This window comes from Dioscorea cayenensis, chromosome 3 (assembly GCF_009730915.1).
Source record: "Dioscorea cayenensis subsp. rotundata cultivar TDr96_F1 chromosome 3, TDr96_F1_v2_PseudoChromosome.rev07_lg8_w22 25.fasta, whole genome shotgun sequence".
NCBI classification, from domain to species: Eukaryota; Viridiplantae; Streptophyta; class Magnoliopsida; order Dioscoreales; family Dioscoreaceae; genus Dioscorea; species Dioscorea cayenensis.
In genome coordinates this window covers 12,507,195-12,529,830 of record NC_052473.1, presented here as the reverse complement: position 1 = coordinate 12,529,830, position 22,636 = coordinate 12,507,195, and the positions used below count along the sequence as shown (strand labels likewise).

Genomic DNA, 22,636 nt, shown 5'->3' with positions numbered 1-22,636 from the left:
ATATATATGAAAAATGCGTAACATGTACACATATATGTTTTAATCAATGGTTATTTTCTTTTAGTGAATGAGCTAAATAGTCTAATCTACCATCCTATCATTTTTAGATGCTTTATGAACCCGAACAAGCAATTGATGCTTGTTCTTACATCAAATTTGAATCTTTTGGGCACATGCTTCATACCATGCCTCGACCCAAAGCCAAGAATGTGATAACCGCCATGATACCTAAAGTAAGTGATGTACGTATTCATTACTACAAAATATCGCTAGGCTAATTATATCATGTGCATAGTTTTTAAAATGGAATTTCCAAACCATAGTATAGTTAAAAAAATTTCTTAGAAAAGAAAATTCAAGTATCTTGAAATCATAGAGTACACATGATAAATGTGTATAGATAAAAAGTTTCCAAATTTTACACTTTTGTTTAATTCCTCACTACTACATGATTGAACCATAGAAACCAAGCTAACAATGCAAGTAGTTTGGGACCATTGACATAGCTCGATACAACAATGCTGTAAAGCACAACCTAAGCTAGCAGCGTAAGCATAGAAAATATGAATGAAAAATATGATGAGCAACATAATTACTTGGTGAGTGGATAGACAATTTAACAAAAATACAAGAAGAACGTGAAAACAAAATTTTGAACCCCAAATACTATAAATAAATAAAGAACAATTTCAAAATTAGATGTAATGCCTTTTTAATATAAATCAACTCTAAGGGCTCTCAAGAAGTTAGCATGAACCTAGCCTTTGATGCGGCTAAGTCTAGGTTCACCAAGGTTAAATGCTATAAAAAAATAAAATTAGCCCACAATGATGTTGGACGATGAGTCCATACATGTAGTGAATCATTGTGCCTCAGTTTTCTTGGAGGTGTCCCTCTAATTTCCCTGTTAGATTCTCTTCGCACCTAATAAATGCGGTGATTATATCCAATCAACAACATAGTTTCTTGGTAGGCCTGACAGTGGGGACCCATATTGCAATAGGCGGGGCTTTCTATTCCCTGTCACCAAAGAAAACATCTAGCCAATTACAAAGCAATTTGTATAGAGTGAATATCATTCAACCATGTTTCAAGGCTAACACACACAATTGCATTTCATGGACAACATGATGAAGATAAGAAACCAAATTCTGATTACAAATCCAAATATAAAGCTGGTTAAACAATTCTTATTAAAAGATAGAGTAATGAACACTGTAGTGTATCTTTAATAACATAAAAGATTGACTTGAAACAAAATAGAACATCCATAGTACCATTAAGGCAGAGTCTGTTAACCATTTTGAAGCATCAAATTTTAAGAGTAGAAAATAGATTAAAATAAAATAAATATTTACTCACAAAGCTTTTAGGCTAGAAAATAGGGACTTGGCTTCTACTCCTTCATAGCTTCTTTGCCCTTTATTGAAGTCTTGCCACCTATAAAATGTGAGATTTACAAGGTTTTAACCAAATAGAAAAAAATGATATGTAGTCCAATACATGGAAAATTTACACTTAATGTCAATTGAAATTAACTCTAAAAAACTCAACCAACCAACAACCTCTAATAAAACTAGCTACATAGCTTGGACTATTTTCCAATGAAGTCAAACTAACTCAAATTGGTTTAAGCATGTCTAAGCCAACCTCAACTACCTTGAACCTGGTTGAACCAACATCTAATAATTTTGGTACTGCAGTATAAGTTACGGTAACATGAACCCAAATTTAATCTCATATGTGAGGATGCTTTAGCTCTCCACCCTTACACCAACACAACCATGTCATAAAATATTTGAGTTCCATTCTCCACAACATTTCAATTTTCACCAAAAGCCTAGCATATAAACCTCCATTTCTCCATGTTAGCATACAACCCATTCAAGTAACTAAGACTGACTTATACATAGCTATAAACCCAAATCAATGCTCATTACCATTCAATTACAAAGTAATTTCCCTCCTACACACACTTCCAAGAATATCCATATATCCCACACAAACATGCCATACTTGCATGCATCAACCACACTGATGCATATATACACACACACATATACTTATGCATACCAAGCATCTTCTTCAATTCTCCCTTCAAGTTTTCAAAATGCCTACAAAGGGGTTCACATGCTTCAAGTAGGCACATATGCATGATCAAGTAATATCTATTTTTTTTTCAATATCTCTATGTACTATTCCCACCACATCTTTCCCGACACTAAACTAAATGTCATAATTCTTGCTTCTAAGAAAACTAGACTCAAAGAGCTACCTCATATCAAAATCTTAGAAATATTAAGAGTAGTCCTCAATTTTTGGCATTCATTCAAACCTCACCTAAATTTCTGCATATTTGTTGTTTAGACATAACTCCTTCAAACATGTATATCTTATGATGTACATTCCCAAATGCAATGACATTATGCAAGTAAGTAGTTAGAACAATCATGAACAACTTTTTTGTTTAGTTCTAGATCTAATTCTATCACGGCCCATGCCTGGTGTGCTAACAAATGGCCACATACCCATAATGCAGAACCCAATGGGTATGCCATGCCAAAGAACTTGTCTTAGAATAGTTTATATATTTTAGCAAATCCATAAACTTCAAATGCATAAATACCAAAAAGGTTAAAATTTGAAATACAAAGGGTGTAAAAAATAATAAAGTTCAAATTCTACAAAAGAAATAGGAACTAATAAATCAACTAGCTCATAGTCTCCTTGTATTCGATAACCACTACTAAGCTACCTACTAGTCAACTTTATTCCTGATTTTTTTTTTAAAAAAAGAACAAACTTATAAGATTGACAACCCAATTATTTAAAAAATAATTAGGATCATATAGAGTTTCAGAAATTCAAATTCAAAATATAGCATATGCCAAGGTATAACATTATCAAAAATACAATTCAAAGGGTCAGATGAATTTAACAAAAACGCCTCCAAAACTCAACAAAATATCAAAGTATAAGTTTCCCAACTAAGTTCGCAATAGATTATTAGATGTCATTTATTATACTCGATGACCTGAGTTAGAATTTTTAGAACTCATTTATTTATTCTCAATCATGACCCTAGATAGAATTTCATAGGCCACTATTGTTTCATCGATGAAACAGTGTGAAACTGTAGTCTTTCTTTTTCAAAATTTTCAAGTCAACTTAGTCAGTATTTGACCCCTTTCACAGTGTTATAACTTAGTTAATTTGGAGGCAAAATATTTGTACAAAATAGCTCACTATCTAGAGTATCAATAATTCCATGAGTCAAATGTATCAAAAGTTGTAGAAATATTATCAAAATATGAATTGGAAATTCCTAAGTCATCAATCTAAGTAGGAATAGAGAAAGATTTTTCATGATCCCATTTTTAGTAAAATAATCTAATTAATTTGAAAATAATTAATAGACTTAACAATTTAATAACTAACAGGTATAACCAAATAATTCAATAAAGGAGAAGTACTAAAAACTTAATAAATAATATAATAAATAATTAAACTAATAAACAACAAATACACAGTTAAAATATTAAATAAGTAAAAATAAATAACCAAATAAATTCGGAACTGTCAGTAATATAAAGTTTATGTATGTATATATATATCGCAATTTATATATGGTATTACTTACCTCAAAGCCGTCAAACTCTAAACCATACCAAACAACTGAAATTAGCTCTCCAAGAAAAGGCCTAAAAAACTATAGAATAGAGTCTAATTGCTCAGTAATTTTCCTATTATCGTCATCCATAATCTATGCTTATTTTATGTTTGTAGCATGCCTACCACTATTAAGAACCTAAACACAAACTTTTGAAGCTCTCTATCCTTGTTTGAGGATAACTAATACCTTAATAAAAAAATAAAAACAAATTAATTAAAATAACACTAATAAAATAATTAATACCAAAACACACAGTAGTTGAAGAGCTAAATCTTGACACTTGACATTAATGCACAGCATGCTAATCAGGAGAACAACAATGAATTAACCAAGTGATTATAACAAGGAAATGGTTAATGTCTGCTATAAGTTATTCTCCAAAATCCTTTCTAACCGTCTTATAGTTGTTCTTCCTCTTCTTGTTGGTCTCGAACAAGCGGGGTTTGTCTCGGATTGTGGTGCCTTTGATAATATTTTAGTTGTGCAAGAAGTTGCTTATTCGATTGAAGTTGATCGTAATGGCCCTTCTAGGATGTTAATTAAATCTGATATTGAAAAGGCTTATGATATCCTAAGCTGGAGTGCAATTCTTGCCATCTTAACCAGAATGAATTTTTCTGATCTTTGGATTTCTTGGATTCGTACATGTCTCAACTCTAGCTATTTCTCTATCATTATTAATAGGACTCCCTCCTCTTGGTTCTCCTCTTCTCGGGGGATTCGCCAAGGGGACCCTATTTTTTCCTACCTCTTCATCCTTGTCTCCCCGAACCTTACTTCTATGTTAAACTTTGCTCTCAGATCCAACATGATTCCCGTATTTGATTGCAATCTTCAGACCAATTTCAATCACCTTATGTTTGTAAACGATCTTGTCCTAGTTTCCCGTGCTTCTAGATGTGCTGCTAATGATATCAAACTATGTCTTTCCATCTATGCTTGGTTAATTGGTCAGAGTCCCAATCCTTCTAAGTCTCAAATCTATTTTCCTTTATGGTTCAATAAACGGGTCTCTAGGAGTATCTATTCCATCATGTCCTTCAGTGCTGCTTCCTTTCTTTTAACCTATCTAGGGTTCTTATCTCCCCCAAATGGCTTGTTGTTGCTTCCTTTAATCCTATGATTGCTAGGACCCGTGGATTATGTGCTTGGTGGAAGTCCTACAACCTGTCTGCAGCAGAGAAGTATACTCTGATAAATTCCTCCATCCTTTCTATCCCAACCTATCTTCTCTATGTCTATCATGTCCCTGACTTTGTCCTCCTTGAAATTTCAAAAATTGTCTGGGATTTCTTCTAGTTTAAAAGTGGCAATGGAAAGGCATCCATGTTGTTGCTTGGAACTATATTACTGAAAATAAAACTGAGGGGGTCTTGGGTTTCGTAATCTTGCACACTCTAAACATTCGCTTATGGCTAAAAATGTGTTCAAATTTCTTGAATTTGATCAAGCCATTTGGGTTGATATCATGCATCGCAAATATGGTACTCTGAATTTCTGGTTGAATACTGCCCCTCCAAACTATTCCTGGATCTTCCATTGCCTTTGTTACACTGGCTCTGTCTTGAAACCTTTCTATTGGATCAATATTGTTAACCCCTACTGCATCTCCTTTCTTTTTGATCTGTGGCTTTTTGATGTTCCCCTTGCCTTCAAACTAACCTTCTTGAATGTTACGTCTGATTTTGAGAATATTTCCATGTTGGATTTGGTTTCTGATGGCAATTGGGACATTCATCCTATGCGGGTTTTGTTTGGTGGTAATTTGGATTATCCGATCCCTACACTTGGTTTTACTGATGTTAATTCTAATAATAATTGGGTTTTGTTTCCTAATACTTCCTCCAACAATACTTCCTTGGTAGTCTTTCACCAACTCAACCATAATGCCTCTCCTTCTGAGCACTGGTCGGGGTGGAGAAAGCTTTGGAGCCTTGCTGTTGCTCCTCGGGTCAAGCATTTCATTTGGTTGCTTCTTCATGGGCATATATCTAGTACTGATTATCTCAATAGCATCAATTTGGGTCCTTGAAGCTTATGTATCCTTTGTAATATTGATCTTGAATCTACTGATCACTTGTTCTATTATTGCAGCAAAACTCAAATCATTTGGAACTTGCTCAGGACTCATACTGGACTCAATCTCTCATTCCCTGATTATATTAGTTCTAGTGCCTGGATCAGTGATTATAATCTTTCTAAGTTTTCCATTTCAGTTATTGCGGCAACTATCTGGTTTATTTTGAAAACTCGCTGTGATGTTATTTTTAAGAATGTTAGCCCCAATTATTTCCTTATTGTTCATCGAGTTATTGCTCATGCTAAAGAGTTCAATCAGGAAGCAGCTAATCTTAACGGCAGGAGACTCATCCTTAATAATTTCTTCCACTCTGAGGACCTTTTTCGGTTCTTCGCATCAAACTGGAATTCTACCATACAAGTAGGTTACACTGGGTTCTTCGTGTCGAATTCTAATTATATCATTTCCATTGCATGTTGTTGTGCTTTCACCACTGAGTCTAATATTGATGCTGATCTTCATGCTTTAGCAATCGCTTTTCGTACTGCATCTGAGAAACGATTAAGCATTCAGTAGATCTTCACAAGTAACTCAGATCTTCCCAATGTGCTTAATCTCAACCACAATCCTGTTATCTGGCGCCTCTCCCCTGCAATTTTACATGCAAACCTATTTGTCTAGAACGCTGGTACCCCAAAGATCATTGATATTCCCGGAACTTGGATGGATCCTACCTCCAAACTCGATGTTCTTGGAACTAATCTTCATGCTCTCAATCTGTTTTCTATATGGATGTGACCTTCTTCGTTGGGCCATGAAAAGTTTTTGCAATGATGGGTGCTCCTTTTAATTTCAATCTTTAGCTTTGTTGTGTTTTTCCCTTGTTGTTTTGTACTCTTTTTTATTCAATAGATTAGCCCTTGAGATTCTTTCTTCAACAAAAGTAAAATGGTGCCACTTGCTGCAATGTATAGCTACCTATAAAACACTTGCTTTTGGCAAAGTTAAAGCATTGCATAGCTACCTATAAAATACTAGCTTTTGATAAAGTTTAATCATGGGAAGGCCGGCCCCACCTACGAAGCCCTACCAACCAATGGATGAGCGATGTATGGAAAACAACAAAAAAAATTAAGGGAAGGGAAACTACTGTCTTAGGTTTTAATAGAATGTGATTAAGAAAACTTGGCTTGCCAAGCTAATATAATGGCATGACTATTCACTGGATCAAGGATCATTTGTATTGAATAAGTCAATAATTGAAGACATTGTTGGCTAAGACAATAGCTTCCAAAGACTATAATGCGTAGGAAATAAGCAAAGGAATTTCTAAAGAAATGAGCTTGCAAATTACTACAACTAATGTGGCAATGCTCCCTTTAATATAAAGAACATAATAGGAATTGAATATTGCAACTTGATAGGAAGTAAGGTACTATACATAATGAAACTTCAATTGCAGGCTAAAGTTGTTGCATCAATAACTATGTCATAATCATTGAGTCCCAGAGGTGACTCACGTCAAAAATAAAGAAGCAAAAAGACACTGAAAAACCCCTACACAAGCTGACTCAAACCTTTACAATAATTCAACGCAACAAGGCTAAGATGAATGGGAATTGATGCTCAATTCAGCGGGCCATTACAACGAACTCAAGTGTATGATTGACAATTAACCAAACCACACACTACTAGATCTCAAAGCTCAACATGACCATTAAATGAAAATAATTTTATTAGCACAACATAAACAGATCAAATATAACACTTCTAAACCATTTGAACACTAATCTAACAACCAGAATTTGTGGGCTTGCTTAAAGCATAATTAGCAATGATGGCAAAGAAGTGGGTTTACCTAATGCATCATAGGCTTGGTATAGGGATGAATCTTTTACAACTAAAACAAAAGCAAATAATCACCATTCTTAAATCCCCAAGTCATGGAGAAGATTCAACCTTAATCTATTTCAAAGTTGTATTATATAGTAAAATGAAATCATTCTTCATGCAATACATAATGGATCTATATCTTATAAAAAATTTAAGGTTAACCATCATTAAAGATACAGAGTCTAAACGAAACCTAGCATGCAAGGAATGACATCAAAGGTTCAAAACCTACATGATATACAAAGAAAATTTAAAACCCACTCACAACACTTTAGCTACAATCTAACCACTAGAGTACAAGCTAATCATCTTGCAATAATTTCCAAATCAATATTGATGGAAAAAATGAAAGTCACATACCTCGAAAACTTGTAGCCAAATTCTCAACAGATTATCTCCTAACCTTGCCGAAGGAGATTGAAGGTGCATCAAGAGATTGAGCATCTTCCTCCGCCTAGGGCTACTCTTAGGTTAGAAGCCGGGCTCACCTTTGAGCAAGTAGACACGTGCTCACCCTTGGCAAGAAATTCCTTGCTCTTAATGCTATCATGTTAGATTAGGGTTAGAGAGACTCACACAAATCCTCTTTGATTTAGACGCTAATAACTTTGAGAGAAGTATTGGTGTGCTTATAGAATTTCCACGACTCAATTCAACCTTGACTAGGATATGAAGTTAAAGTTTAGTACTTGAGAATTCCTAAAGGGAATCATTTACGGGACCTTCTACATATATTGAGTACCTCCAACCCTTACTTTTCTAATTCATTGACTTTATTTTCTGAATTTGTTATTTAGAATTTTAATGCAAAACCCTTTTTACTCATAGCCTAGATAAAAGGAAATTAGTTGGTTCTAGTATTCGCATTCCTCATGAGATTAACATCTTGTATTTTACACACACTATTATTACTTGTACGACCTGTGTACTGCAGTAGACAACTATCTCGTGTATCAAACAGAGGGTGTCAATATGTGTGTGGTTGGTCGTAGGTGGTGAAAGCTTGGCTCAAGGCAAGGATCCGGCAGAGGAGTATCGTTTTGGGGGAAACTTGTCTCCCAAGTTTGTGAGTGGGTTATGTTATATTGTATAATTCTATCAGGCTTTTAATGCCTTAATCACTTGATGGATTGGTTTTATGGCTTATCATATTTGAATCGATGCTTTGTTGGTTTGGAATGGTTTTTAATGCTATTAACTCTTATAAGAGATTCATAGACTTATGAATGAGTATAACTATGATTTTATTTATATTCAAAGACTATAATTGTTTGCGAAACCTATCTATTCGCAAAACCATGTGTTTGATGCTCTATGACTATGAAAACGGTTTCCACTCATGGAAATGCGGGTTTTACAGCTAATCTGAACCATAATTTATAGTAGCAAAGTAATTTATTAATAATAATTTTGTCAATTAATCATTATTTTTTGTTCTTCGTCCCCTTTGTATTATTTATATCAAATGTTCCATTGTTATTCTTCGATCTTTCTTAACATGGAATTTCTTCAGTAAATCTTTATTATAAATACTGGATTTAATATTTTGCAATATTGCTGATGAAAAATTGAAGCATGAATCCTATAATACTAATAACTCTCATTTGTTAATTGGATTTTATTATTAAAATTAAATATTTACCAATCAATTTACAATAGTAACATTAATAATAATAAATTACTTTTAATTTGAGAATTAAATTTAATTTTAAAAATTTTATTGATATTAATTAAGTCAAAGTATGATGAATATTATATAGAATTTTCTTCTTAACATAATCTTAAATTGTTAAATTTAACTGACCATACATCACTCTTAATCCAAACCAAAATGTTTGGTTAGGTGAAGTTAGATATCACTAAAATTTGAATATAAAGATACATTAAAGTGGTAAGTAATGTTTGAAATTCTTACATATCTATAGACAGCCTACTATGGTATATAATAGAAACATAAGTTTACTTCATGGAATATGTTAACTTAGTATCTTCCATGAGTTTCATATCTTGGAAAACCATGAAAATGTGTAACACATAAAAATAAGTCATATTGTTACATTTCCTTCTAGAAAGGAATTTACCAGTATTGCACTATTTTTGTTTTATTACAAGCACATTTGGACAATGATTTTGTAACAAAACCATCCACGTCTCCAATAATGATTTCCCCTTTGGTTCATGCTCATTTTCTCTATTTACATAACTATCATTATTTATTTTTTTTTATAGAAAGTGGATAAACCACATGGGACGGGGAGTTACTATATTAATGCACATACCTAATATATATATATAAGGAAAAAAAATACATCTCGTGAGGACTCAAAAAAATGGTTTATTATATATATAAGAAAAAAAAAATACATCCCGTGAGGACTCAAAAAAATGGTTTATTTAATCTATTTTAAAGTAAAAATGCAGTACCTTTCATGATTCTAAACTCACGAAGTACTACTAAATTTTTATACATCCGAAAAAATCTTTGTAGCTTTATAATATCGCATTTGTCTTTGATTTTGAAACCTTTACTTTTAAATTACAATAATTATCATTCAATTAAAATGATTTTAATATTATTGATTTACTCTTGTCTCTCTTTATTTTTTGAAGTAATATTTATTTATATAAAATTAAGTTAATAAAAACAACTGTACTATAAGATAGATGGCATACATATAAATTATGCATTATAGATATTCAAGCAATTCGCAAAGTAATTGTTTTTCATTCTTAAACATCCACTTAATGAATTAACCAAGTCCATATAACAACTCAAATGTTTCAAATCAACATGAACTTATATTACTAAATTCGCAAACATGTAAGATCCAAAAGTATATTTGGCTGCACAAATATTGACAAATTGGGGTGATAAGCTTACTCGATTTTGTGATTTATTTTCAGGCTTTGTTTAGTTAATTAAACTTATTTGAAGAGTTAATTTTAGTCACATCCAGTTATTTATGATTACCATAATTACTCAAATGGATCAGCTTCATGATTCTTCATTACCATCATCCACTGGGCATTATAATTTTTAGTTTCTTTTTATGTATAAAAGATGCTAACAGGACATAAATTGCCAAAATACAATCAGATCAATATTAATAAAAAAAAAAATAGAATAAACTGCATTGAAGAAATTGAAAACATAGAATAAAAATGAACATTAAACATAAAATATAAAGACAATGGGTTTTTTCTCTGGATCTGAATAATATTACTATATAAAAAAACAGACAAAAGTCACAAAACTGATCAAATTACATCTCAGAAATTTTGTGACCATGAAAATGCTGCATTCATAACTATAATGCCAGTAAAGTTTAAGAAATGGAAGGGCACAAAAGGCATCAAAAAATCACTTGCTCTGACGGTATTTGCCCCAAGAACATGCAACTATATAATGACAGTTCCAAAAAAGCTCACAAGAAAACTCTATAGAGGCACTCACATTTAATCGGTTTGCAGTCCACATTCAAGTTTGATGGCCTCCATAAGCTGAGGGGAAACTGCACCATTGGCCGCGGTTGATTTCTTTCTTGCATCTGGCTCTTTCATTCCCCATAATTCACCATCTCCCCAACCCCTGTATAGGATCACTTTGTTCGGTTCTCGTGAAACAAGCACAGCCCCAGTAGCTTGCTGAGGCAATTAATTATAAGACATTATTTTCGAGTTTAGGTGCTACGATACCAAGGTACCAAACAAACACAAACAGTAATAAATGTGTACCTCAAGTTCAAATATAATCTCTTGGACTGAAGTTCCTTTGGCTCTACCTTTGATATTCACAATGGCAAGAGGATGCTTCTTGAAATGAGTCATTATTGTCTTTGCAACCCCTGTGATGATATTATTCCTCCCTGGAGTTTAAGGAGAAAAAATTAGTTCAAAAACTTAAGAGGTACTACCAGCTCAACAATGAAAAGAGGGAGTAGAATATCTAGGAGTCAGCAGGCAGCCAAGTTTCTTCATTTGACATGGTGAAAGCACATCAATCTACCTTCTGGCAAAGGTGAGAAGTACGAGCAAGTTAACCTAAAAAAAATGTGGGGATCTTCTTTTTGGATAAACATGGCAGAAGAGACTCGCACCCACTTACCAATGGTACCCAGCAGCATGCTCGGACTGGATACAGAAAGAGTTTACTTACCTAGAATTTTATGAGTAAAACAAGCAGGAATCCACAAGTAAATAGGTGGCCTTAATTTTAAAAAAAATAATTTAACATAATATCTTTATATAATAAACTTTAATTTCATTTTAAATTTCTAATAAATCAATGGATGGTCAGAATCAGATTGTTTTAGCATGCATGCCCTATAAAAACTAAAAACTATATTAGCTAATAATTACATACTTTTCTAGAAACACATAAACATAAATATATTCATGTGATTATCTAGAATATTCACATATAATAAATCAATCAAAATTTAATGGAATTTTTAGCATCACAACATCTACAAAATAAAGCCCGTGGGAATGAACCCATGAAAAGGTAAGTAATTTACACCCATGGATAACTGGGTGTCGATATGGGGTTTATGTGCCCGTGAATGCAAGGATAAATCTTACGCATGCCTGTCACCCATCAGCAAGATGAACTGCGGGTGGGCTTGACCCACCATGTCCATTTGCCAAGTCTATTTTTCTGATATTGGAAAAAGCATATGGAATGAAAATAAATTGGAATTACCAACAGCAAGCACAGGACGTTTTCTCATTTTGAGAGCCTGCTTTCTCAACATGAGCCTTTCTCGATTAGATAACGGTGCAGCTTTGAAAGGAATTTGTACATTGGAATCTATGTTTGTACCATCCTCATAAATAGAAGCATCAGCTATGGTCAGTGAACTTCCAAGTGACGCATTTGTTGGCTCTTTATCTAATAAATGAGTTGCACCTTGCGTATTAGTTGTTGAAGTTGAAGAATCTTCCTGCAATATCAAATTATTAAGTATAGAAGTCATAACAGCAATATCAAAGTATTGATAGATAATAAAAGGCTGGAAAGATACCACATATGTGTCAACAATTTCAGTATGAAAAGCAACGTTTTCAGATGTAGATCTCATTTCATCATTGGAAACTGCCATGATACGACTAGACTTAGAGACTGACTGCAGAACTCCATCTTCTGTAAGCTTATCAAATTTTGAAACTTTCGACTTATTCTGTGGCAAAATATCCAGCAGAAGGTTCACAGAACCATGTCAGATGGGAGTAAGATCCGAAACAAACATGATAAACCAATATAAAATAAACACAAAGGAAGACATAATTCAGAAGATTATTGCTTAACTGAAGGTTTGTCTGATTCTCCTGCAACACTAAGAACTTGATCTTGCACATTGGAATGCGTAATTTCTACATATTCTTCACACACTTCCTTGACGATAAGCATCCATGCACGACAAGAACGTGATTGAGTAATAGAGGACAATTAGGTGTTTACATGTAAAGAAACCAATTGTTGACCCTGAAGTAGCTGTCACAAAAGCAAGGGACATGGAGCAGAGACATTGGCCACACAAAATCTACCAATTCTGAGAAACCCGACCTAAATGGCTGTAATATTAGGGTGCCTATTATGCTTTCAAAGCATTTAATTGAAATTGAATGATAAAAATTAACATGAAAAAATCAAGATCTGAGACAGTTATGGCTAATCATGATTAGAAGTAGCCTCCAATGGAAATTAATCATAAATACCGGAATGCTTAATTCAAAACCCCTTTTGTAGCAATAAATTTTTAATCTTCCATGTTCATTCCAAGAGCACCATTTACCTCAATATTCTCCTTGTTCCCCTGTTGAGAATCAAAATTTTCAGAAATTCCAGTAGAAATAAAGTTCTAAGTCTTCTAGCTCATTTAAAGAGTATCCTTTACCTCAACCTTCTCAGTGTTCTCCTGATCAGAAGCAAATCTTCCAGAAACTCCAGGGCTTTTCTCATATGATTCACTGAGATCATTGGTCTTGGTCATGCTGTTTGTTCTTCCAAATTCAGTTAATTGCTCAGAGTCTATCATGGGATCTCCATACACCTGGATAATTAAAGTATAAGAATATCTGAATACATGCAGCAAAAGTGCTAAAAAATAGGAGGAAATCAGAAAACAAACAAGAAAGACATCACTCACCAACTTTTGCTGCAACTGGTCTATGTTTCTGGAAAGGCTCAGGACATGCAGTTTCAATGACTAAACAAAGAAAAAGCAGCATGAGATCGTATGGAAAGACATTAATCTTGATTGTAATTTGTCAAAAGAAGAGCTATTAACCTCACGTCGTTGAGCCTCTTTATAGCATTTCAAAGCTTCCCTTTTTGATAAGAGTGTTTGAGGCCTCAACATAGCTGGTCGCTGATAGTTTTTCCCCCGATATACAATAATTGCATAGCCTTTTCTCACTCTCTCGATGCCCACCAATATACCACCACTCTCAGCCTCTAAAATCCGAGCTGTGGTTTCAATTTCTTCCATGGACCTGCCATTTGAAAGTATCTTTACAAGTTCCCGATATTTCCAGTGAAGATGCATATTTTCAATTGTTCCATCAAAAACCCCTCTTCTACCTGGATAAAAGAATTACAAATTTGCATCAAATGTCTAACCTATAAAGTTGTAATAAAAGGCATAGCTGTGTTACCTACAAACCAGACCAAACAAATCAAAGAGATAATTATAGTCCATGTGTAGATGGAACCATTGGTGAAAGAACACAAAGGACGAGAACAAAAAAAGAAGAAAATATATTCAATAACCAAATTGTATTATAATAGGTCCTCCACACCCATACAACAATTGGACTCTTGATGATATAGACTAGCCTACAAGTCAGACAGATTTCAGGTAGCAGCAAACAATAAATCTTAATGTTTTCATATTACTTCCTGTTATAGACCATGGAAAAGACAATGGTTCAATACTAGCTAGCAAGTTTCAACTTAAATTTGAGATACAGTCGAAATACTACTCGGGCAGTCTTCCAATTATCTATCACATACTGTTGGAAACTAGACAAAGATACAGTGCTGCATTAGGTAACTGACCAAGCAATAGATATGGTCCCATCCTCAGACCAACTTTCCTTAGCATATATCTCTCTTCTTCTGAAATAGCCTCCCTGTCAGGTTCAACTAGTGGTGGCTTGACAGATTTCTCTAACTCAGCAAGAAGTTGTTCTGCCTTCTCCTTCTTTAACAAGGTCTGCAATAAAATGATTATAAAACCTATGCAGATTGGAAATAAATAACAGGGAAGACATGCTTCACTTCAGTCACAGAGAATGTTATACACATAAATTGCATGAATGATGGATCCTTATATTACTACTATTTTTAAATATTGCATGAATGATGGATACTTATATTGATACTATTTTTAAGTAAGAATTCACCTGAGATAATTTAGCATTTACTCTTTCAAGAGCTGAAGTTACAGGATTCAACGTCTCTCTCTTGGCTGCTGGCTGTTCTGTTTCGGTTGCTTCTTGGAGTTCATATACAGAAGCAGATCTTCTCATACCTGGCTCATAAGAAAGAGGAGTTTTCATATTTTCATTTGTATTCTGCTTCAATTTAATGATTTCAGATCTCCTCTCTTCTATTGCACTAGAAACTGCAGGAGGCAGGAAATCCTTCCCTCTGTAGAAGACAATGAATTGCCCATCCCTTGATAAAAGAGTTCCACCAGTCAGCTTCTGCAAGAGTTTTCTAGGATTAATAAATATTTGTGACAAAATTATACATAAGAACATGTTTCCCGCAAAAGATGCCATCAAACAGAAGTTGATATAGAATGAATTGTGGAGAAGTTCCCAACTCCATACAAGAAAACAAAATTTGGTGCACAGCACAGATAAGTACCAGTGGCCCCACGATTTGGAACTGCCCTCCCATTGGTTTTAGGTCTAGAAAACAGTTTCGGGTATCATCTTTTACATGAAAGGGTATGTTTCAGATTAAGGCCCCTGCCTTGAGGATATTTCTTGTCCGACTTTCATGAGAAATTCCTCAATTTATTGACTAGGAGAATTCACTCAAAAAAAAAAACCTCAATTTTCTGCGTTTGGACTACAGAACAGATTTCTTGTGAACAATTTTTAACTAAAAGTAGGTTGCAAGTGACCTTTATTTTAGTTTGATGGCCAGTAACATGACCAGATTCATGACAAAGGAGCATTTTCCTTCTTGATCTGAACTAGATAACAGCATGTGCCCCGCTCAAATAAGGAACATGATTACTCTTAAGAGTGAGTGTACTTGTGCCACATTTTAAAATTTTTATTAAAAAATTATAAAATAATTCCTATTTTTTAAATTAATTTATTTTTACATGTGAATTGATTGAAACCAAGTAAGGCATTCAAAATAATTGAAATGGCTCACATGTTGCCATTGAATAAAACTGAACTTACCATGACAAAACATTGGTTCAAACACAATTACCAACCTTTAGTTCCTCCGCCATGATCTCACTGCTGGTATTCTGAACACCTCTCTTTACAGCAATTTTAGCAATCTCACATTTTTCCCATAGCTTGATCATGGAAATTGCCAGCCCTTGATGATTCCTGTTTCTCCCTATGGAACAAAAGCAAAGGAAATTATATAAGAAGTTCAGAATCAATCATAAGTATCATCATTGAAAAGAGCTAATTTCACCTAGTGCAAAGTGACAAGGTAAGGGATGGCTGAGCCTTCGTAATATGGTCATTTCCCGATCAGTTAGTTTTGGCTGCACTCCAAATGGAAGTAGACGGAATGGCTTCCTGAATCCAGGAACAATAGCTGGTAATAAATCAGCGTCAACTGGTAGAGGGTTGGAGCCCCACCAGTCAGTGAAACGTGGACCCAATCCATCTAATAACTGATCAGCTTCTTCTTCCATTTGAATCTCCCCAGGTAGTTGTAGCCGTAACTTCATAGGTGAGCCAACACCAATGACTACAGATGCCGACTGTGCAGAAATGCTGGGTGACTTCACAAATTTATTGGCAAGTAAAGCTTCCTCTTGTTCAGAATGAATCTCTTCACTGGTGCTAGAATCAGTAGATGAAATATTAGGATTGCCTTTCCAACTATTATCATCACTGAAATAAGGGTACTTGTAATTGGCCCCTCTGTACAAGATGATGACACTTCCAGATCTCCAAACAACTAGACCCCCAGTTTTTCTCTGAACAAAGCAAGCATTACATGAAAAGTTGAATCATATCTCAGGAAAGCAGACACATTTCTAAGCACTTGAAAACACTCATTTGAAGCATGAATCATATTAAAGTTGGCGACAGATGTATGAAAGTTTTCATAAACTTTTACAGAGGTCAATATATAAGACCTAAAGTATATAAATCTTCTTTCAGTTTATACAGCAGAGGATTCAGCATGTTTACATGGGCCCGGACAGAAACTACTCCCTCTAGAGAACAATTGAAACAACTTATCATAACAAAAAGAAAACCAAATTTCCTTGCAAGAGAGAGAGAGAAAGAGAGAAGAAATGAATGAAGAAATGGATCGTGTTTTTTAATGTTGAAAAATATGACAAAAAAAAATGAAAAAAAAAAATCAACATTAGCCATTGTTGAAAATTTGCCAAATACATTAAAAATTATTAGGAAAAACAACCTAAGTTCATCAGTGTTGTATATAGCTGTAAATAACTGATTCTTAAGCATAATCTTAGAGATATTAATAGCTGATTGTTAGGCATAATCTTAGAGATATTATTTTTTGTAATCTTTCCGAGTTTAGAGCTAAATACCTATATTTGTTTGGTTCTGGTTTATTAATGAAAGTGAAGATACAGAAATTCATTCTCTTCTCTAATAACATGGTATTAGAGATTTAGGATTTTTGTTTCTGTTTTGGTCTAGGTTTCCGGTGACCGGTCCTCATCGGCGCGTGTGTCACCTTTCAGCGATAGTTGGCGTCCTGGCTTCTCCTTCTCTGTTTGGATCCTTTCTGGTCTGTTGTCTAATTTTTGGGAGAGTTGCTTGCTGAGCAGCATTCTTGGCCTTGGCCTCCCGTGAAGATTTTTTTTGGTGGCTGCTGGTGTCACGTTTGTAGTGGGTGGGGCTGATCTACTTGGTTTGGTTGTGCCGATATGGGTGAAGAGTTGAAGAATGTGATGGTAACAGATGTTACCCCATGTTGTTCCGAGTTACAGATCAGATGCTAAATGGGTCTAATTATTTGGAGTGGAACAATACCGTTAACATTTATTTGAGTATCTCAAAGGAACAATACCATTAAAATTTATGGTTTACCAATGAAAGTGAAGATACAGAAATTCATTCTCTTCTCTAATAACAGAAACTAGATTAATGAAGCACAATGATCATGTAGATCACCAGATTAATGAAGCACAATGATCATGTACATCACCAACTGAGCTGAAAACTTAAAATATTGCTAACCTGTTGAATAAAGCAGACTTTCTTCAGTTTATGAATTTTCAAAACCCAGTCTACATTTCAACCATTTAACCTATTATGACAATAATCCAACTTTAAAAAATAACAAAAATAAAAACCCCTAGATGTAGGCTGGCCTTAGTTGAAGGATTCATATGTATATGGATCTTAAATCAGGATATGCAAAACAAGATCAGTATGTCCAAATTTCATTTGTGAACTCCAATTTTAGAATTATTAAAAATTTAAAGACCCTATTATGAGGAACAAACTCCTCTTATCAAACCCAATTTTTACTTAGAATCAATCAGTGATTATATAAAAAATTGATAAATCCCAAAGATATGGTTGATTTCACTAAAGAAAGAAAATGAGAAGCAAGAGAACATAGCTTGCAATGAAAAGAATAGAACAAATGAACATTGTGGCAACTAAGACAAGAAGAACAATTTGAATTTTGAAGACAACATAGAAAACTGAGGCAAAACATAGAGAGATTATTTGTTTTCTTTATTTACCAAACAGGTATTTCAGCTCAAACTTAAATAGCAAGCATTTCAATTAGAATTGTCCAAGAAAATTCCTTAATCCGTATACTTCAGCTCATATTTCATTGAAAATCATATATGTGCCTCAGAAGTCTATATAGACCACGAATAAACAAAATAAGGGTAGCTGGTGGGAAAGTAACTCATTGAAGGCGTCGCAGAATTCAATTTCTGAATGAATAAAGAGGATCTATAAACCAATAATCAGAAAACTAATTGCTTTAAGACAGCCATTAATCAGGATTATTCCTCGGAGAGCAAATAAAAACAAAAGAGGGAAATCAATTTAGAAACTAGAAACATAGTGCTGTTCAGCAGTATCACTCCTTATCTCTGCCTTCAGGGAAATTCATGCAAAATTTTCAATTTGGAATTCAGAATATGAGCTGATAATAGCTAGCCAACATGCATACCTCCAGGATTTCGTGTGTCCTCTTCATATTCATGCGGCAGAGATCCTCGCACCTGATCTTTACAAGCTCAAACCTTCGCCAGCGCTCATGGATTCCATTCACGATTCCCTCGGTGATTCCAGCCTTCCCAACCTTAAGCCGCTTCTCCAACCGTATGCCCTCAGCTCTAAGCCTCTTCAGCTCCGCTGGCGGCAGCGTCAGCTCCGCAACCGAGGGTGCGTTCTCGGGCGACCACGGCCGCGTCCTCATCTTCTCCTTCCAGTAATCATGCTGCCTACAAATGGCGCTGCCAGGCTCAGGGATAGGATGCGCCGGCGTGCTCCAGCTCGAATCAATGGTGTGGCCGATACGGTGATTAGGGAGGTCTTTAGGGGTGGGGATGAAGATCTCACCTGCGGAGCCAGGGCCGGTTGGGGGCTTCTCGGATGGGGAAGAGTCCTCTATGAAGCCGAGGCTGCGAAGCTTCTCGGAAATGCGGTGAATGGCAGACTTGGCAAGGGTTTTATCGACGCGTTGGGAAGCACGGTCGGAGATGGATGCACAGATAGGTTTGGCGGTGCGGAAGAGAGGGGAAAGGAGGGAAGGAGGAGGGTGATGGAATGGGAGGAAAGAGGAGGTGGAGGAAGAGGAGGAGAAGTTTCGGTAGGGATGAGAGAGAGACAGGAGCATTTGGGAAGTAGAAGAAGAAAACTGAAGACTACTGATGAATTCCGCAGCCCATGCTTACATTAGCACTGAGGGAGGAGAGAGACAGAGAGGGGAATATGAACAGACCAGATAGACTCCGCGATTTTTAACAAATAAAGATCAAAAATAAAGGGTTAGAATTTCCATTTTTAATATTGCAAAAAGATATTTACCAAAATACACTTTGTTCTGAATTATTTATCATATTTTGGGGAAACCCGGAAATTTTTTTCCTTTTTTTCTTTTTTTCTTTTTTTTTTTAAATATGGAAACAGGAGATAAGAAAGCATCTTCGGTTTCCCTTTTCTTTTTAAAAAAATGAAATGGTGAAAACAATAGATTCTATGGTTCTAGAGAGAAGAATAGTAGCAAATAAACATTTGAGCAAGTGGTAAGAAGATGGGGAGCCTACTGCGGGACCTTTGGGGTGACTCCGGTGGCAATTCTGGGTGTGCGGGCAGTAGAGTAAGCAAGGTAAGTGAGGGAGATTAGTCGGCGTCACATACTCAAGCTCTTACGCGATGACATATGAGCAAGCGCCCAGTTCTTCATCGGGTGAGAGACCTTTGACGAAGCTTGCGACTAGTAGAAGTCCCAACAGCTAGCAGCATGGCACGTCCAAGTTGATTGGCACTAAATGACAGCGATCTCCTAGAGATGCAGGGTGCGGTCCATGCTTCCGATCGTCACATAAAACAGCGGAGTGTCAGCATCAGGTCATGTGTTTACGGTGTGCGGGAGTCGGCCACATGGCGGCAAGATGTCCGGTATAAGCTCGGTGAAGCCTGCGACGGAAAAATTTGTATGTGAGATCTAAAAGGATCATTCCTAAGGATATGCTGTCGGCACAACTGGATCGAGCTATGCAGGTGCCAATGCAAGAGGCTCCGAGGAAATATAAGATTCATAGGACTTCTTTGTCGCTCTCCCTGTCGCCTGAGACAGCGGAGCTTCGGGAGGAGCTGTCGAAAGTTACTGTGCTATCTCTTGTGGGCAGGTTTGTTAATGATTCAAGTGTGATCGACATCATCCCCTCTATCATCAACAGACCACTTGCTGGACCAGTCACACCTCTGAATGATTTCTCTCTGTTACTTCCTTTGAAGAGTAGGAAGGAGGTCAAGGAGATTTGCAAACAAGGCACCTTCAAAGTGATGATGAAGGACGGGCCCTGTACACTGAAGCTTGCTCCTTGGTCAGCGGAGTTGGGTGCCGACTGGAGAGCGTCAGGGGAGGGATGGTGGGTCCTCATATGGAACCTTCCTTCGCATGGCTGGTGCTGGAGGATTATCGCTGAAATTCTAAAGTCGGTGGGGGACCGCGGTGTCTTCCCAAAATTTCGGCCGGAGTTAGGATGATATGTGTTGCCAGAGTTGGGAACGAAGCCTCAAACGAGCAGCTGATGGAGACTGGCACGCTTCAACAACTTGAACGTCATTTTACTCATGTTGTTCCTTAGGAGGAGAAGGAAAAAAAGCCCGTGAGTGGCAAAGGGAGGGTTGAGATTGGCTCCCACCCTAGTGGACATGGCGGTCGTGATTTTCTAGTGCATATCATGGATCATGATAGCACTACTGTGGACTTCCGGGAGGACAAAGTTGGTGTTGAGAGGAGCAAGCAGTCGACGTTGGTTGAGCCGTGCTCCCGTGTTGGTGGTGGAGGGTCTCATCTTTGCTCTTGGGAGGTGTCTCAACAGACCGTTGGTCAAAATGGGGGTCGGGATCTAACCGTTGAATAGGCGAGGGCTCGATCCTCCAAGTGAAGGTCCTCAGAAAGGCCAGGGTTGGCAGGTTTGCATGGCTCGAGGGGGCATCGTGTTGAGCTGTGGAGGCCTCGTCAGGGCGTTAGGAAAGATGGGACAGGTGGCACGCTGGGATCAGAGGAGGATCGGGCATTCGAGGTTGAGTTGGCGAGTAACATGGGGAATCACGTGGAGATGGATAAGATAATGGGAAAGAATCTTTTATCTTCTAATTTTGCATGCAAACATGTGAGAAGATTGAGGCCAATGTGGATCCAATTGATTTGGATAGTGGGCTGGGCCTAAATGTGGGCCAATGTTCTTTGATTTCTAATAATGTTTTAAACTTGGATGATCCTCTTGTAAATTGTGAAGTAGGATAGAATTTAATGAACATAAGTAATGATTTGAACTTGGGTGATTCTCTTTTAATATGTGAGCTGGCCCAGACTTGTAAACTCTTTGTGCATGCTGATGATACTGGGCCAGACTCTGGGCCAAATTTGGAGGGGAGTGATGACCAACTTCATATTAAGTTGGGGCAGTTGATGCCAACCTTGTGGATGTTGGGCTAGACACTGATGCAAACGTGAGGATGTTGGGCCAGACTTTAGTCCGAATTTAGAGAAGAAGGATGGGTCTTCACTCGTGCATGTTGATGAGTCATCAGGGGTGGATTTCAGGGATGACTCCACAATCCCAGACATGGAACCTCCTAGTGCTTTTAAATGGCAGTTTTTGGTAGGGGTGCGGGCCTTGGTGCCGATTCTTCCTCCTGCGGAGGTTGACAATGGAGCAAATGCTTTGAAGGTATTGGAAGGTGATGATACCCAGTCGGCCCAACTGGTGTCTCATGATACCGACTTGGAGTCGGATGATTCTATGTCAGAATTTGAAAGGAACCTCAAGGAACTGATGCCTGATCTACACAGTGGAATTGAGACGCGAACTAAGGGGACTAGAAAAAGTGAGCGGCCGAAGAGGCCTTCCTCAAGATTTAATGAGGAAGCCGGTTTCCTAGCAAAACCACCAAAATGAGTCAAGAAAAAGGTAGCTGGTGGCGATAACTCGAAAGGTACCAGTTCAAAACTGCTCCTCTTTTCTGATTGGACTAATGCCCAAATTGTTAGCTATTGTGATGTATGTGGTATTGCTTTTTCTGAATTTGTAAATGATTGCATTAGTCACATTCGTATGCTAGAAAGGACACGTTCTGCCTCCTCTAAGGGACCG

General features: G+C 36.4%; 1 protein-coding gene and 1 long non-coding RNA gene across 2 annotated transcripts; both read right to left on the bottom strand.

The window, feature by feature from the left end:
* Positions 1–469: 469 nt before the first annotated feature.
* LOC120284086 lies at positions 470–8,266 on the bottom strand. The gene is made up of 3 exons (XR_005543410.1): positions 7,947–8,266; positions 1,363–1,440; positions 470–1,020 (listed from the first exon to the last, which is right to left on the bottom strand). It is a non-coding gene; the product is annotated as an uncharacterized LOC120284086 (long non-coding RNA).
* Positions 8,267–10,849: 2,583 nt separating this feature from the next.
* LOC120251805 (CRM-domain containing factor CFM2, chloroplastic) lies at positions 10,850–19,735 on the bottom strand. The gene is made up of 14 exons (XM_039260462.1): positions 18,976–19,735; positions 16,261–16,774; positions 16,049–16,179; positions 14,994–15,296; positions 14,647–14,803; positions 13,877–14,169; positions 13,736–13,795; positions 13,484–13,639; positions 13,382–13,402; positions 12,895–12,981; positions 12,611–12,766; positions 12,289–12,529; positions 11,322–11,452; positions 10,850–11,231 (listed from the first exon to the last, which is right to left on the bottom strand). The coding sequence occupies exons 1-14, from the start codon at positions 19,642–19,644 to the stop codon at positions 11,043–11,045; spliced, it is 3,108 nt and encodes a 1,035-aa protein (XP_039116396.1). The 5' UTR covers positions 19,645–19,735; the 3' UTR covers positions 10,850–11,042.
* Between the last annotated feature and the right edge of the window lie 2,901 nt (positions 19,736–22,636).

Bases quoted from the DNA above. Each gene is read 5' to 3' on its own strand.
- LOC120251805 (XM_039260462.1), bottom strand. From the start codon at position 19,644: ATGCTCCTGTCTCTCTCTCATCCCTACCGAAACTTCTCCTCCTCTTCC. The intron at 16,180-16,260 runs GTGAAATTAGCT...TTTGTTCCATAG, and splicing joins ACCTTGTCACTTTGCACTAG to GGAGAAACAGGAATCATCAA. The intron at 15,297-16,048 runs GTTGGTAATTGT...AAACTCTTGCAG, and splicing joins TCATGGCGGAGGAACTAAAG to AAGCTGACTGGTGGAACTCT.